Source organism: Ostrea edulis, chromosome 7 (genome assembly GCF_947568905.1).
Source record: "Ostrea edulis chromosome 7, xbOstEdul1.1, whole genome shotgun sequence".
NCBI classification, from domain to species: Eukaryota; Metazoa; Mollusca; class Bivalvia; order Ostreida; family Ostreidae; genus Ostrea; species Ostrea edulis.
The window spans coordinates 34,106,633-34,124,673 of NC_079170.1; the positions used below are offsets into that span (position 1 = coordinate 34,106,633).

The following is an 18,041-nucleotide window of genomic DNA, read 5'->3' on the forward strand; positions in this document are numbered from 1 at the left end:
CGGCGGGTGTGACCGGTCAACAGGGGATGCTTACTCCTCCTAGGCACCTGATCCCACCTCTGGTGTTTCCAGGGGTCCGTGTTTGCCCAACTATCTATTTTGTATTGCTTATAGGAGTTACGAGATTGATCACTGTTCGTTATCTTCACCTTGCATTGATGCATTTATATACATTTATTACTTGTGATCAGTGTATCAAGAGCAAACAAGGGTTTCATTCTTCAATATTCTATGCCAGGGCTGTCACATCATATTTTGGTATTGGGGCAGAGGCCGTTAAAATGAAAATTAGTGAATTGGGAAAGGGGTTGTTCAGGGGCCAAAATTGACAACAATAAAGGACACTGAATGCTGATTTAAGGACAGGACACCATTTGTAATTAGATATACATAATTAGATTCTGAACCCATCTGCAGTCGTTTGTACATGAGTGATAATATAAATAGCACATCTTAAATAAATTATGAGAGAATCATTTTTGAATTAACTCGTATTCAAATTGAACATTTAAAACTGTTTATGAGCTTTAGCATGAATGTGATCAGGTCTAGTACAATAACTACCTTTAGGTAAGCAGCTTGAATTACATACATAGCTTTATTTACCTACTTGAGGTAGTTTTATTTAGCTACTAAATCATACTTACTTCTTCAATTATCATTTTTTTCATCGAGTGCAAATAATCGCACTTTCATACAGTAATAGTTTTCAACTTTGAACTGAGACCAACGATCTGACTCGTGGATAGAAAATTTAATTCGATATTCATCTGATATTTTCGATGTTCTAATTTTATTTCCGTGACAATAGAAGCCTCTGTTACGATTAGCTTTTTGTAATAATTAACAGTTACTGCATGATTTGTACAAACACGTGAATAAACACAAAATAGTTTTTATTGTGGTTGAAGATGTTGAAAGTAAGTAATAAGTAGAAAACTGTCCAATATGTCAGATATCGAATGGTCCGGGACTGTTCTGGGAGGTTTGCGCCTTGCAACCTAAAACAGTTTTACCGAAATTAGGTTGTACATTACTTGACAATGTCCAAGATATCAGACGATATACATGTAGCAGTTTTTCTATTTGCCATTCCAGTGGCGGATTCAGGGGGGATTCCGGGGTCGGACCCCCTTCCCCCTCCTTTCATCAGACAATTTGCTAAAAAGGGGTAAAAATCACCCATTTTGAGGATGCCCTCCTTTGAAAACCAAAATTGTTTGACGAGAAGAAACGACGTGTATTAATAAAGTTGCCCTTAAATTGTCGCACTGGATAAAAACTACAATTAGAAACGCATTCGCTATACTGATTTTCAAATTTTGAAAATATGAAAGATCGTTCATTTTGTCTTTGGTCAACTATCGGCATGACGGATTACAATTACATTCGTAAAATCATTATCTTATTTTCAATATGGAGAGAAATCATTTATGTTACCTAATAAACATTTAATTTGGAGTTCCAAGTGACTTCCTAACAATCAAGTGTTATTTACTGTATATGATGTCAATAAATATAACATAACAAATGCATTTAAATTAAAGATATCGTTCATTCCATTCAAGTGCGCAACAATTCAAACGAGTATCAGCGGTTTATTAACAGTATTATACTATGTATCATTTATTGAAAAAAAAAGTAAAATTATGGAGAGGACATTCAATATTCTGTTGTTGGATATAAAAGTCATATCACGAGTGAGATAATATTCTTTTCATTATTTTCACAACTGTGAAGCCATAAAAAATAATGGAGAAATTTCCATAAATACGCATAATCAATTGAAAATATCAAGTTTTTGTATGCCTTTAATGTTTTCGATGTTACCTTTTCAAATGCTTGAATTATGTTTCTTGTGGGAAAAGTTGTATATCTAACAATTAGGTTATATTGGGCCTAAAATTTACACGTCTTTAGTTCTGTGTATTAACGTGAATTGACAAAATTCATTCACGAGTGTCGATCATAAATTTCTACATTATATTATGTTTGGAATGTGTAAATGTAAAATCCAGAATCAGCTATCTGAGTGGATAGACAGAGAGTGTCACCTTGAGCTGTTGTACAAGATTAGTGTACACGGGGGAACGGCTGATAAGTTCCACGAGTTGTGTGACGACAAGGGTCCCACGGTGACCATCTTCTACAACACAGACAACAACGTGTACGGGGGATACACGTCACTGAGCTGGAAGAGTGAAGGAAGCTGGTGTACGGACAAACTGTCATTTCTGTTCAAGCTGTATACCAATAAAATATGGGAACCCAGAAAGTTTACATTATCAAAGACAAACACAGACATGAACGTTTTATTTGATAGTAGGTACGGCCCAAAGTTTGAGAATTTGAAATCTTTTAATACATCTGTTGACAAAACTTCCGGTTATTACTCACTGAGTAAAGGCGGTCTGTTCGGTGGAAGTTATTATGACATGGGAGGAGAGAACGCACAGTCTGTAGCCAACGGACACAACAACGTCACAGATCTAGAGGTGTATCTGGTCAAAGGTAAATGTCCACATATATAAGCATTATAAAAAAAAACCATATAAAACATAGAAATGGATTGGATCAAAGATAAACATCCATATTCATTTATTATGTCTTTACTGGGTTTTAAATGCATTGCTTTGATAATGCGTGTTTGTTACATGTACATGTACCTTGTTGCATTTAATCCTGTTGTAAATTATAGATAAAACTCTTAGAACGCAAATGTCCATATTCATTTATTACGTCTTTATTGTGTTTTAAATCAGTGAATGTTACTTCTAATTACTTCTACTTTTAATTCTATTGTACAGAAATTGAAACAATAGTCTGGAAATCGTTAATAGTTTTGTTTTTTTCACATGGCTGAACAAACCCTTAAAACTCTATATTTCCGTCGCATGTTATACAGGCTATTTCCTTATATTATGTTATAAGTAACCTTTATCTATACAGATGGCCCGGAGGAGTCTATAACGGTCCCATGGAGAGACCCGCCGGGATGGAAATCACAGGTACCAAATTTTATGTTTAATTCGTATCGTTTTATTGCCAAGAACCGTACAGTTCATAGGTTTAACGTATATTCAGAAAATAAGTACCTTAATATGTTAACATATAAAGCATGACATAGTACAGATGACTGTGCGGAATAGTAACATTGCAACATTACATTTTTTACAATTGATAATATGTTGATTAGTCACGGCATTCATTATTATTGTCGGTGACCCTTTACGACCTGATATTGATTTTAAGGGAGATTTTAATTGGTTTCTCTGTCCATTTAGTTGTCCATTTATCTCTTAATTTCCACAACGTTGGTCTTTGTAATAGCTTTTGAACTGTACAGGACATCTCTATACTTGAGATACTGATAATTACGGAAGCCGTTTAGTACCAAGGGGAAAACATTATCTTTTGGCCACCATCTGTAATCAGTTAACAGTATATAATGGTCCACTAAGCACAAATGATGAACGTGAACACGAACGTCAGACTTTATTTTTGTATGGGGTTGACCTATATGTACTATGACAAATTGACTTTATTTTTGTATGGGTTTGACCTATATGTACTATGACAAATTGACTTTATTTTTGTATGGGGTTGACCTATATGTACTATGACACATTGTGTTCTCTGGCTATTATCCACCTTTTGTTATTAATTCAAGACTGCTTAAGCGAAATTAAGAGTACGTACACTTGCAGTATACAAATGTATCAAAATATGGGTGGTGATTACGTTGCGGCCGCCTGGAATGTATTTGGTGATTGCCAGATAATTATGTGGCGATCATCAGGAACTGATTTGGCGGCCACAATATATTTTTCCCTCACCTGGCACTAATTAATCGACTTTCGTTGAAATCCAACATCGAAGTTGGATAATTTGTAATGGCCATTAGTTCAGGAAGCTCTATGTCAAATTTGCCAAAATTTAACGTTGCCACACTACACTGTTTAAGTTTCACGAACAAATCTTGGCATTTGATAAGATAAGACAGAAAATAGTTTGGAATAACATTTTCAACAGAATATGAAATGTGTTTAACTCTCTGCGTAATAAGTCGACTTTAAACATATCAGTCAATATTTCTATTCTTACCACAGGATATTAAGACCATTCCAGAATAAGGGACTAGTAATAGAGGAACTTGAACGAGTACTTAGGACACATAACATTTATGAAATGTGTTGCCGAATTTCATATTTCCCGAGCCTTGCCGAGGGGAATTTCTAAACCCGATAACGAATTTTATAAATTCCATGTGCCATAAGCACGAGAGTAAGATTCTATTTATCACACATCTATCAATAAACGCGTGTTTTAGTTACTTTCGATTTCACGTTTCTCTGGTTTTTATTTCGCCTTCAGTCTCTTTGCATCGTCTGAAAATGTCTTGAGCGCAAGAAATAAAATGTAAAGCTGAAGATAACGATCAGTGATCGATTTCATAGCTCCTGGAAGGAATGCAAAATTAAGAGTTGGGCAACACAGAGCGCTAGATATACTAGAGGTAGGATCAGGTGCCTAGGAGTAGTAATCATGCCTTGTTGACTGGTCACACCTGCCGTGAACCCTTTATCTTGATTAGGTAAAAGGAGTAATCCATAGTCAAAAATGGCAATGACACGTTGTATTTGGCTAACTAGATTGTTATACCAATCATAGAATTTGCGAAATGCTAACTTTAAACGAGACTGTTGAAACCCCTGCATCATCAGTTTGTTTGCCAGTAGCCTGTCTCAATTAACACGTCGACGTGATAGCTTAATTGAAATTTTGATCTTGAAACTTTAATTGTGACCTCGGCTTTTGCGGTCTCATCCGTAGAATCGCCCCCATTTAGTCGCCTCTGACGACAAGCAATGGGTGCTGAGGATATAAACGAGTAGGTGAATTACATATAATAAATATATATCTACTACTGTTATTTTCAGACACTTATGGAACTGAAGGACTACGTCATTGACTACCGACCTCCGGAGGAAATGGAGGCACCGGAAGCAAATGTGTTACTCGTTGGACAAATTGGCGCTGGAAAATCAAGTCTGTTAAACACTATGAACTCCATCTTTAAAGGAGAAATGACGTCACGGGCCTGGACGGGGAGCTCCGAGAACAGCCTGACTACAAGTGTACTTATAATGGTTTTACTTGGGTGTAATATTCATTATTTATTAATTCTTATATGTGATACGTTGATAAACGTATATAATATACCGTATACATGTATCCATATTCACATTGCAAAGGCTTCATGAAATAAGTAAATAAGTCAAGGTCAGATTAAAATAGATAGATAGATAGATAGATAGATAATAGATAGATTTATCTTACTTTACAGTTCAACAAGTTCCGAATTCGCGATCCTTCCACGCGGAAGTTTTTAAACTTCAGACTGTGTGACACGCGGGGACTAGAAGAGAACATGTGTATGAAAAACGAGGACATGGCCTTAATTCTGGATGGTCACATTCCACACAACTACACGGTACGAATGTTTACATTTTCCAAAGTTTTTATGACAAGCGGTAATTGTAGTAAGGCCGAAAGCCGAAAGTCCCGGATAACGATTTTTGCTTGATTTCTCTCTTAATAGTAGATAGAATGACATCAAGCTGTTTGCGATAACTGTTTGTGACCTAACAAACAAGAATCATATGACTTTTTCTGGGAATACCACAAAGAAGGTACTGAACCAGAGTTTTCATATACCAAAAAATAGTAAATCTAGTACGTTTTATAAATGCCGAAACCTGAACACGGTCGCTAATCATGCGATCTACCGAAAGTCCGCGTTTTAGCATTAAATATAGACAATATTAAATCAGACCAAGTTCTAGAAATCTGTAACTTGAATAAATCGCACTTGCATACATGAGACATTTATATGCGTAATTTATTGTGTCACCCTACATATTATTTGTAATTATACATGTGTAGTACACGCATTCTTTTGCAATACTTCAATCCACTTCGATATACGCCATAAATAGTGTGCTTCTTTTTAAACTTCGGTTGTTGAAGCATATTGGCTCTTGAATTAATAGAATATTTTATTATTCAATTATTATTTAGATGCTGTGTACTGTAGGCTGTGAATGCATACAAAGTGTAATTTAAAGTAGCCCCATGTAATTTATCGAAGAGAAACGACAACTTTCAACATTATCATTTCAATATCAAGACAATTAAAGACTGTATTATCATAATTCCTTATTCTTTTTTAATCAAAATAATAAAATATTGTAAAAGCACACTTTTTGGGTTACATTATTTACTTTAGGGAATATAGTTTCTTTATTTTCGGAGTATAGATTTTTATTCAAAATGGCATGGCTCTTCGGTGAATGGGAAACCTTCGCGTGGCCAGAGCTGGGCAACGGAATCAATGATTAATTTTAATCATTACACATTACCGACAGATATTCTCAACTATCGTTTCACATGTACGCATACGCTGTTTAGGTACGAATTTACCAAACTAAGGGGACCTACTTGTTCCGATTAAACCAATATCACGATCACAAAATACAGAAGTTTTTATTATTCTGTGTTGTGGAAATAATCATAGAAACATAAAATATAACCTTTTAAAATATTTTTGCATGAATTAGATTACTAGAACCCAGTATTTACAAAAGGGCTGTGGAAATTGGTCAGTGTCCTCGACCGTGTTTGGGTTATAAAACGTACTAGATTTACCGCTTTTTGGCAAGTGAAAACTCTGGTTTGGTACGTTTGTAGAGGAATTCTAAGAGAAAGTTTATATTTTTTATGTACTTAGGTTACAAACAGTAACCTCCCGCAAATTGTATGTTATTACATTCTGCATTAAGAGAGAAATCTCGAAAAAAAAATCGCTATCCGGGACTTTCGGGTTTCGGTCGTACTACATTTACCGCTTACCAGTTCTTATATATTTATCAATTGTAATGATAACCATTTGCTCATGAGCACGCTGCATTAGCAAACAATACGCCTATTTTTCGACAGAAATGAAAGTATAATATGAATATAAGAAACCAATTTCGAAGTTTCACCGCCAGCATACTTTTCATGCAGCGTTAATGCTAACGCACTCATACTCTTGCATTAAAATGCCTGATGTCTTTGTCTTGGATTTATTGATTGTATTTTGCTTAACGTCTCGCTTTTTATCTCATATTGAGACGTCACCAAGACCGGTGAAGGGCTTCAGATTTAGGCCTATGCTCGGCGCTTACGGCCATTGAGCAGTGAGGGTTCTGTGACACGGGTCATCCGTTTTAAGGTCATCTCCGAGGACCCCTGACATTCACACCTAATGCTGAGCGTTTGGCGATGGAACTCTCACTACCTGTTTTGACGACTTAGGTCTGTCGCGGCCGGGATTCGAGTCCTGACCTTCCGCATGCGGGGCGAACGCTCTAATAGACCATGGGCCAGTAACACATTACCCCCCCCCCCCTCTAGGAATTTTTCTACACTATGATTTTTTGAAAGTGTGTATAAAATAAAGGTAAATGAAGGTTGTTTGATAAATTTATGTTGGGGCGTTTTCAAGATATGGCCATTTGAATTTATAGAATTTTTGGCAAATTCAACATGGCTGTTACGGTGTTCCATACCGCATTAAAGACGACACATTGTAAACACAAACAATGGGATAGGGACTTCCCAGAGAGGACATTTGTGAGAAATAAGTATAGAAAATAGAAGACAGTGTATTAAGGAAAGTGAAACATATTTTTAAATGTCTACAAATTCATGTCTCACGAAATTATACAGTGTATACTACATTCCCAAAATAACATATACCTATTAACATGTTCAATACTAAATATAATAAACAGTATGAAAAACTGTTCATTCCTAGATACTATAATCCATAGACCCTATCTTTATATGATATATATACAATCTTGAGTTAGTAAATATAATTTTCAACATAAAAATCGTTGTCCACATTTCCATGTCTCACACGATATATCTAATGTATGGAAGCCCATAAATGTGTATAATCAATAAAAAGAAAGCACATGGATTACTTTTGAGTATACAATGCAAAAATGGGGGAAACCCTGATAAATAATGCCTCGAGTATTGAGAATATGACATATTACAAACAATAAACTAATTTATGAATAATTTAGATTAATGAATTGTATTAATCTACAATTGTAAAATAGATAAATTTATTGTCATATGTAATATTGAACACCTTTTCTTCAATTTTCAGCTTACTTATAAAGAAGTCACATAAGACAGAGTCCCAAGAATAATAAAGGCATAAATTGTTTACTAGCTTTAAATGGTGCCTTGCATGGTTTCTATCGCTGGTGTTATAATAATTTACAAATATCAATTAGTTACTAGGAGTAAAACTTGAGCATTGACGAAGTTGCGTTGAGTCAAGTGAACTGTAAGACTAAGAGACATTCACTCAACCTGTGTTCACTATCGACACTTTCCCCGCCCATAAATGTCTGTTCTGTAATGAAGAAACTCAAGTACAAGGAAAAAACACAAAATTGTTAAGTGTGTGACAAAAACAGTAGAAGCCATTTAAAAAATTCTGCATACAATAAAAGTGACTATAACCTAATAAATTAGTTGGTTGATTGTATATTGTTTAACGTACTGCTCGATAACTTTTCACTTATATGGAAGCGTCACCATCGCCGATGAAGGGCTGCAAAAGTTAAGCCTATATGCTCGGCGCTTACGGCTATTGAGCAGGGAAGGATCTTTATCATGCCACACCTGCTGTGAAACGAGACCTCGGTTTTTCCGATCTCATCCAAAGGACCGCCCCATTTAGTCACCTACATGTATTACAATAAGCAAAGGGGTGCTGAGGATCTATTCTAATCTGTATTCCTACGGGACAATGGTTTTCTTGCCCCATTATTCGCCTCTTACGAAAAGCAAAAGGTACTGAGGACCTATCCCTTCTAACCCAGATACCCAAGGGACAAGTATAAGTAAAGTTCAGTATATTGATTTGTTTGCTAAAGGGGGGGGGGGGTGTTTTATCCAACTTGTAGAAAAACGTACACTAAGTCCGGTGATCTAAACAAGTCAGAACCTAATATTGATATACTTCTTGAGCAACATGGAAAGGCATTTGACTTTATCCGAATATATGGAGATAAATATCGTGTATAATTATGTGGTTGAAAGTATGACAAAGCTCAGAGAGAGATACTTGTCATTTATCCCGATTCAAATAACAGTGATTACAAAACTTGAGACCTAAATAAAAAAAGTACAAAGAAAATTTGGTAGCAAAATTGAATTTCAGAAAACTCCAAAGGCGAACTTATATACTCTGCATGTGTTTCTACTGAATTGAGTCTGTATTTGCGTTAGCCCTTTCAAGTCAAAGAATCTGCCATGATAATCAAAAGGCAGATTTATGATTGCCACAAAATTGTCATGCAATAACTTACCATGGCCATCTCTACATCATCTCTGAATACATGTGTATATACTATCTCATTGCATGTCTCTCTCAAGTCGTATCAGACAATCCATCTTATTTTCAATGGCAAAAAGGTTTCTCAAATCGTACTATCAGGACATATGTATCTCAGCTATGGATGGCAAATGGATATTACCTAAGCACCTCACGTTTAAAATGACTATGCACCATCTGATGAGAAGTACTAAGTTAATTACACTACCAAACATGTTATGTCACTGTAGATTGATTGATTGATTGTATCTTGCTCGAGAATTTTTCACTTATATGGAGACGTCACCAAGACCGGTGAAGGGCTTCAAATTTAGGCCTTTACTCGGCGCTTACGGCCATTGAGCAGTGGGGGTTCCTCAGCATGACACACCTACTGCGACACAGGACATCCGTTTTTAAGGTCATCTCCGAAGACTCGTGACATCCACACTTGATGCCGAGCGTTTGGGGATGGAACTGTCACTACCTGTTTTAACAACTTAGTTTGTCGCGGCCGGTTGTAGAAGTTACTCACAGACTCAAGAGTTTGAAACTACTATTTGCAATGCGATCACAAATTCTGGATTAATATTGCATGCAAGAATATCTCTTACCAATAACTCAGTAATTCATATACCTCGCCTTAATATCAAACAACTTGATATATAAACAAGGGGTTAAGTTCGTTAATGCAAAATACATTTTTGCAAATGTCCATATCGTGTTTGTACGATTCTCAAGTTGTTCCATTTTTAAACAATACTTTAATTACAAATGTCACGAGTTTGCCCCAAAACTTGAAAAGGTCCCATTGCATTAATGTCAAATAATTTTTTCACAATTCAAGGATTACATACTTTCAAAAAATTAATTGTTTTCAAAGGTCCATATTATTTATAAATGATCTGAAGAACTTTTCAATTTTTCGGCCATTTTTAAAGAAAAAAATCATGTTTTAGCACCAGAAGTCGTAAACATCCCCAATTATTTATGCCAAACATCTTGTCAATCGAAGGGTTACATAAGTTCACATAATACTTGTTTGTAAATGTCAATGACATCTATATCGGATGTGAAGAGGTTTTTTTTTCCCCGTTTTCGGCTATTATTTTTACGAATTTCTGGTTTTTGCCCCCAAAATCTAAAAGGTCTCAATGTTAACAATTTGATTTATAGTTAAAGGGTTACAGACTTTCAGAAAATAATTGTTTTCAAATGTCCATGTCATCTGTATAGGATCTGAAGGAGTTTTCTATTTTTTGTCGATTTTTAAAGAAAAAAAAATCATGTTTTAGCCCCAAAACTCGTAAATGCCCTCACATATTTATGTCAAACAACTTTATATATAAACAAAGGATTATATTCGTTCAAAAAAGACTTGTTTGCAAATGTCAATGACATCTATATCGGATCTAAAGAGTTTTCCCAGTTTTTGGCTATATTTTTTTTTTTTTTTTTTTTTTTTTTTTTTTTTTTTTTTTACAAATTTCATGTTTTTTGCCCCAAAACTCGCAAACGCCCCCACGTAGAAATCTCAAACAACCTGATTTATAATCTAGGGACTATGTACTTTCAAAAAATACTTGTTTGCAAAAATCCCTAGGGGGGTCCCCCATTACCTTTACTAGCCCATGGTCTATAACCTCTCGGCCACTGCGGCGGTATTACTTTGTCTTGGATATCTTTACAAATTCTAATGATAGTCATGTTCTCATGAATGCACAACAGTTGTGAACAATGCACATATGGATCTTGATAACTATAGTATGATTGTTTCAACACCTGAGGATTCTCCAACAGAAATGAAAATAGAATGTAAATATGAAAAATGTCGTTTTTGAAAATACATGAGGGTATGAACTCCAACGCTTCACGTCGCCGTATTAGAACTTTCCATAAAGAACTAACGCACTTCGTGAAGTATGCAAACGTTAAGAGTTACAGTTATGATATATTTATTTCTGTATAAATGAATTGGATATCTGGAAGTATCCTTACAATTTAGAAATCTTTCGTGTAGTTGAGTTTTATTTTCTGTATATTCACGTATTTAATTTAATCAATGTAAAATGAAGTCAAAGAATTCCTTTGTTAAAGTTTAATCCTGTTGCCCAAGCCTCAAATGACGTGCCAGGATTTCACAAACAACCTACATCAAAGGACAAAATACACGTGATCGTTTTTGTAGTGGATGGAAGCACGGTAGATGTGATGCCCGAAGGAGTTCTAAAAAAAAAAATAAAGGACATAAAATGCATGGCAATTGACAGAGGTAATCTTTCTCTGATATTCACCGGTTACGATTTGACAACAAAACATACTATTATTTTCCTTTTAGCAACGCATTATTTCGTTTATTTGATCAAGATATAGGGCTCAGGACGCATTTGACCTGTCAACAGATCAATGGGGGTGCTTACTTCTGATGTGCCCAGGGGTTCGTGTTTGTCCAACTTTTTATTTTGAATTCTGTAGTACATTTACGATTTCACTTTCTGTGTATGTTTTGGTTGATAAATTGATTTTCTATCGAGAATTCGCGTCGATAGATTAACCAACGTTCCTCGAACTCATGTTAAGCATTGAATACATGGTATATCATCAGCAGTTTTTATAACATTTTGTACTTATATTTTATGTAGGAATACCACTACTCGTTTACATTACGAAGATCGACAAAGTTTGGCCATTGGTTGACAAAGACGTCACAGAAGTCTTTTTTAGCAGACCTGTAGAAGAAATGGTGAACAAAGTGGCTGACGTCATCGCTATTCCGAGAGCACACATTCTTCCGGTGAAGAATTACGAGAATGAGGGCTGCTTGAAAACTAAAATCAACATTTTGGCCTTGAAAGCTTTGAAAATGGCTCTGTTTGCCGATGATTTCTTGGAAAATCAAAGTGAGCTACAACTACTACAACAAACCAAACGTCTCAATGTAAAAGACTAAATTCTGAAGCCTTATTGTTAGTTAGACATTCATATATCTTATAACCCAAGCCACGTCCTAATATAAACGCGTAGCGGCATTTTTATGCTTCTGTACTTCTGTACTTTTGAAGATCTAAGGTTAAAAAAGTCATATCTGTCGAGAATCTTAAGAATTCAAAGATTATTTCAATTTATAGCAACTCTATTCACGTAGACAGTATGTTATCATTGTAACTGTACTTTGTGTATGTAGAATAGAAGGCGTGATATCCAGACTTAAGAATGCCTGTGTGATTAGCACACTGTAGATTGTCAATTTAGATTTATGAGGTTGATCATGTTTCGTTATATTTATCCATATTTTTATCAACATATTACCAAAACAAAGGAGATTAAATAGAATAGATTTGTAAATCAAGAACTAAATGCTAATATTACATCACAGATGACCTTGCCGTCTGATACAAATCTTTGAGTTTCTTTCACGTTAACATGTTAGAAATCTATAAGAAAAAAATCAATCAATAATAAAACATGTTTCATTATTTAACGTGTTCTTATGTTTAGAATCTAACGTTGAATTAGTATCTATAATAAGATATCATGTACATGCAATTATCTGTATTTTATGTATTGGTGAAAGGTGAAGATAACGAACAGTGATCAATCTCATAACTCCTACAAGCAATACAAAATAGATAGTTGGGCAAACAAGGACCCCTGGACACACCAGAAGTGGGATCAAGTGCGTAGGAGGAGTAAGCATACCCTGTCGACCTGTTACACCCGCCGTGAGCCCTATATCCTGTTCAGGTAAACGGAGTTATCCGCAGTCAAAATCAGTGTGCCAAGAACGGCTTAACAATCGGTATGAAACACGTCAGACAGCATTTGACCCAATGATAGGTTGTATTGACGAACTAGATCGTTATAACGAGCATAGAATTTGATACTGATAGGTGAGTATCGGAACATGGAGACTTCGTGCGAGCTACTAACTACTTGTATTCATCATCTACTTTAACGTCAGTCTTTCATATCAGCCAACAATTCTTTTACCACTCGGGATATAAGCAAGGACGACATCTAAATCAGTTTTTGTCTCTATTCAAGCCATTGATGTAGTCTTTCTCTCCTATGTATAGTTAAATCTATATCATTTCTTTATTACCTGGTTACCCTTCTTCCACTGATATCTACATGTTTGAGATTGGACGAGTCTATGTCAGAAAAGTTATTGGATTATATCAATATTGGGTCATCAAAATGGGAAACGAAACGCAGATAAACATTGTAAATGTTGCCTTACAACTTGATATACATACATGTGTGCAGTGCTTAATTATGTCTCCCCTTTTTCATGGGGAGACATATTGTTTTTGTACTTTCTGTTCGTCCGTCTATCTGTCACAAAATCTTGCGAACGCTTATCGGATATATTTGAAGCTTTGTATAATGTTTCATTGTCATTTTTAGATGTTCATATTGTCGGGACAGGAGGATCCAATTCTCGTAAAACTTATTGTGGATCTAAGAGGGGTGGGGATGTTAAAATAGATTGTAAACGCTTTTCCTTCTATATGGCTTGTCCGATAGATTTGAAATTTTGTACGATACTTCAATGCCATTTGCAAATGGGCATACTGCAGGGACAGAAAGATATAACTGTTGCCCTTAAAGTTATAGTGGATCTCAGGGGTGGGGGTGTAAACTAGTTTGTGAACACTTCTATATGGCTTATCGGAGTTCATGTCTATGTTCCTGGTCATGCTTTCTCCTCGTTGCCATACACTACATTAAAGGGGGGGGTCATTTGGAGCACTTTCAGTTTGGGGAGCTGGGGAGACATTCGTTTTTCATACAAAACAATATCTAGTTCTATATATGTTTATAACTGTGGTGATGTAATTATGACATAACGTGTCAACCTCGTTTAGTTAGCATCCGATTCAAGATGGTTGTCTGCCGATTGACTACTATTTTCATTTTACCAAATTTCTTGAATATCACGACTCTTATAACTCATCTCTCAATGGGAAATGAAAGACAATTTCATTATACATCTACTGTGTTCTGTCATGGAATTGTGCCCCTGTTTTTCAGAATGGATGAAAAAATTACCCATTTTTAATTTATTTTCTTTTGTCTATGCTTTCTAAAATTAGAGTTTATGGGGGGGTGCAATGATTTCTTCTGAAAATTGATGTTTTCTAAGTAAGAAAAAACCCTCAATCTATTAGCATTGTTTTACGAGTCATTCTGTACAAAATTGAAAATCGGTTGCATTATGTTCGCAATGAAAGTATCCATCCGATAACTAGTATCTGCATGTGTATTTGTTGATTTCGAAGAGAACGCTATCACGATCTTCTGTCAATAAGATACTGTTTACAACTGTAGTCCTTGAAATAAATCACGAACAGTTGAAGATTTTCAAATTTATTGTCATTTGTCGAATATATTTTAACTTTTCTTTTGAGTAAACAAGACCTGTTCAGGATATTTATCGAGGTCATTTAAAAGGCCTGTAAAATGTTGACGTATAGACCAATTTGAATCTGATAACAGTCAATAGGGAATTTACCCTATCCTCAGTGTTTAATATCCTCCAGCATTCAGATCATGTTTAGTTTTGGGCATAAAAAACTCTGCAGAGAGAAATCTGAATGCAAGATGATATTAAACATTGCATCCATAGTAAACACGGCCCAATGACTAATATTACAGCATATAGATATTAGGACCCAAAATGCAAAATCATCATCACCCAAAATTGTGGTGCTGAAACATTTACTATGGATGTACTGGTAAATAGTTCATTTCCTACAAATCACATTTCAATCATACATAAAGGGTGGGTGGGTAAATTGAAGTGACTCATCATCATCATCATCCATCCCACTGGTGTATGCTACCTACAAGCAAGCATGGATGTCTAAAGAATGACTAATACGTCACATGTACTTCCGCTTAGATATTAACCAATGAGGCTCTTACCCTATCCTCAGTGTTTAAGGATGTATGCTACACCAGAGAAATTTGATGTAGATGAAAAGTGGAGGACATGTACAACAGTATTTTGAAGTTGAAAATGTTCAAATTCACTTTATTTTGTTAAAAAATAGTTTTAGTAGAAGGTAATCTGAAAAAAAATTAAAACCCCTGCTGCACTCGAACCTGCGACCTACAGTTCAACAGTCGGTATTCTACCCTACTGAGCTACTCGGCTAGGTATTTAAATGGAAAAGGAAAAGTCAAATATTGCTGATTTAGATTTTTTCATCCATGTTTTTAAAGGAAGTCAGCCATTACATGTATGACGATGTAGAGTACTACCTTAATATACTCCAGCATTCAGATCATGTTTAGTTTTGGGCATAAAAAACTCTGCACTTCCTCAATCTTCCTCTTCCATTCAATCATTTAAACAAAACTACAATATCCTTTTCCCAATACTCAAAATAAAAATAAAACAATCTATTATCATGTCACCATTGATTACTTCCTCTGTGCGAGGTAAATGGGTTGTAGGCAAAGGGACTCTTCCTTCAAGTGTAATCCATGCCGGTTGTTCCCTACTCTTCACATTCATAGGGTTGAAACCACTATTCAACTCCCAAGTCGGAACTTTCGTGAAAAACATACTGTCTGGAACAAACTTCATTCTCTGTAAAATTATAATCATTGATTATAATCTTACATACCTGACAACACAACCAGCACTAATCACACCGAAAGGAAGAATGCCTTCGCCTACAACCCACGTGAAAAATCACTAGGGCATCATTGTCCCTTGGATTACAAGACAAAAGAATTCATTCCTCTCCCGGTAAATTTCACATATTTAAAAACTCATATTTTCCAACAGTATAAGATCACGTAATGAATGCTTTTAAATACCATTCAAAGCACAATGAATAAACTTGAAGATTCATAACTGTTTCCACCATGTAACCTATACACCAGTCAGTGAATGCACGTGCTACTTCAATACTTGCCGCCTTTATAAATAATGACCACCTAGGTCAATTTCAAAAAATGTCCTGAGGCTATACACAAAAAAAAAACTCGTAAAACCAGCGATATATGTAAAATAATCAATGTATACTTCGCCACCTAGGCCTGCAACGAGAACTACCAAGGTTCACAATCGAACACTCAGCCACCAAGGCAATTGACACTGCTCACCTAGGCTAAACACGAGACCACCTAGGTATGTAAAATTATGGCCACCTGGGCCTAAAGAGAACCACCAAGGTTCCGCCACCGAGGCAATAACATATAAAATTTTTAATTTCCTTTCCTAATATGTTGAGCGACTCGACCAGCAAAATCCCGACGTCTGCAAAACACGTCCTTCCACGAGCATGGATGTCTAAAGAATGACTAATACGTCACATGTACTTCCGCTTAGATATTAACCAATGAGGCTCTTTATATCAGATCGCAATTCATGAAGTTTTCATTCGTTATTCACTTGAAGTGGTTATTATTAGAGTGTTCAAGAGAGTAACTGGTTTTTGTCGATTTGTGCGTGAGCGCGCCAACTTTAATATCACTCACCTGTTTTACCATTGAAAATCCCAACGTCTTAAAAGACGGACGCGAACATTATTGTTTCATGGCATTTGTTTATTTGATACAAATTAAAATCTTCTCGATTTACTAGTCTATCTCACATTATATGAATAGTTTGATTTTAAAAAAAACATTAGACTATTTACATTATAATTAATATAATTATTGTCACTTTATAATTCCAAGTGCTGTTGAACTTGTATGGGTTATTTTTATTATTGTATATTTCAAGTGTCTTTCCATCAATAATTCAAGTAAACCAACTCCATCGACATCTCGCATCTACAACTGTATCTTTGAAATCTCACTGAAATCGGGAAGCTTTTTTTCTTACATAAATAACATTTGAATTTCTGTCGTCCAACATCGATTGAATGATTTTTCTTGGCACGAATCAACCTTTTTAATATATATCCATGGTGACATTCAAAGTGACAGTTAATTACTAAACTTTTACTTGTAAAGAAACTGTAGAAAAGGTTTAGAGTCGGAGTGTTATAAGTATTTTAACATTATGATTCATTAAGATCAAGATTTAAACCGAGGCAGACTACTGACAAACAACTTGATGTTACATGAGTTTCAACAGTCTTGTTTAAAATCGGCATTTTGCAAATTCTATGCTCGTTATAACGATCTAGTTTACCGCTACAACCTGCCAATGATTGGGTCAAATACTTTTACCTGATTAAAATATAGGGCTGACGGTGGGTGTGACTGGATACTTACTCGATAGGTGGAATCAGGTGTCTAGGAAGAGTAAACATTCCCACTGGACGGTCACGCCCGTCGTGAGCCCTGTCTTGATCAGGTAAACAGGGTAATCCGTAATCAATATCAGTATGCGAAGAACGACCTTACAATCGGTATGAAACACGTCAGACAGAATTTGACCCAATGAGTTTTCACTCTTCAAAGACTTTTCATTGAATACAAAGGGCTAAGAATAGAACTAATTTGAGTAGGGTTAAAGGAAATATTCACCATACACGATGACGTAGATGCGGGGAGAGAAGGGAGGAGTATCCCGCTCCAGCCGCGTCCGACCGAAGACGTGAAACTAAACAGTGACTACTCCTACAATGTATAC

General features: G+C 35.6%; 1 protein-coding gene across 1 annotated transcript; it reads left to right on the forward strand.

The window, feature by feature from the left end:
• Positions 1–1,992: 1,992 nt before the first annotated feature.
• On the forward strand, positions 1,993–12,653 carry LOC125654041 (interferon-induced protein 44-like). Its single transcript, XM_056144087.1, has 6 exons — positions 1,993–2,511; positions 2,950–3,008; positions 4,941–5,138; positions 5,348–5,494; positions 11,540–11,714; positions 12,085–12,653. Exons 1-6 carry the CDS (start codon positions 1,998–2,000, stop codon positions 12,390–12,392), a joined length of 1,401 nt encoding a protein of 466 aa, XP_056000062.1. The 5' UTR covers positions 1,993–1,997; the 3' UTR covers positions 12,393–12,653.
• Positions 12,654–18,041: the final 5,388 nt, after the last annotated feature.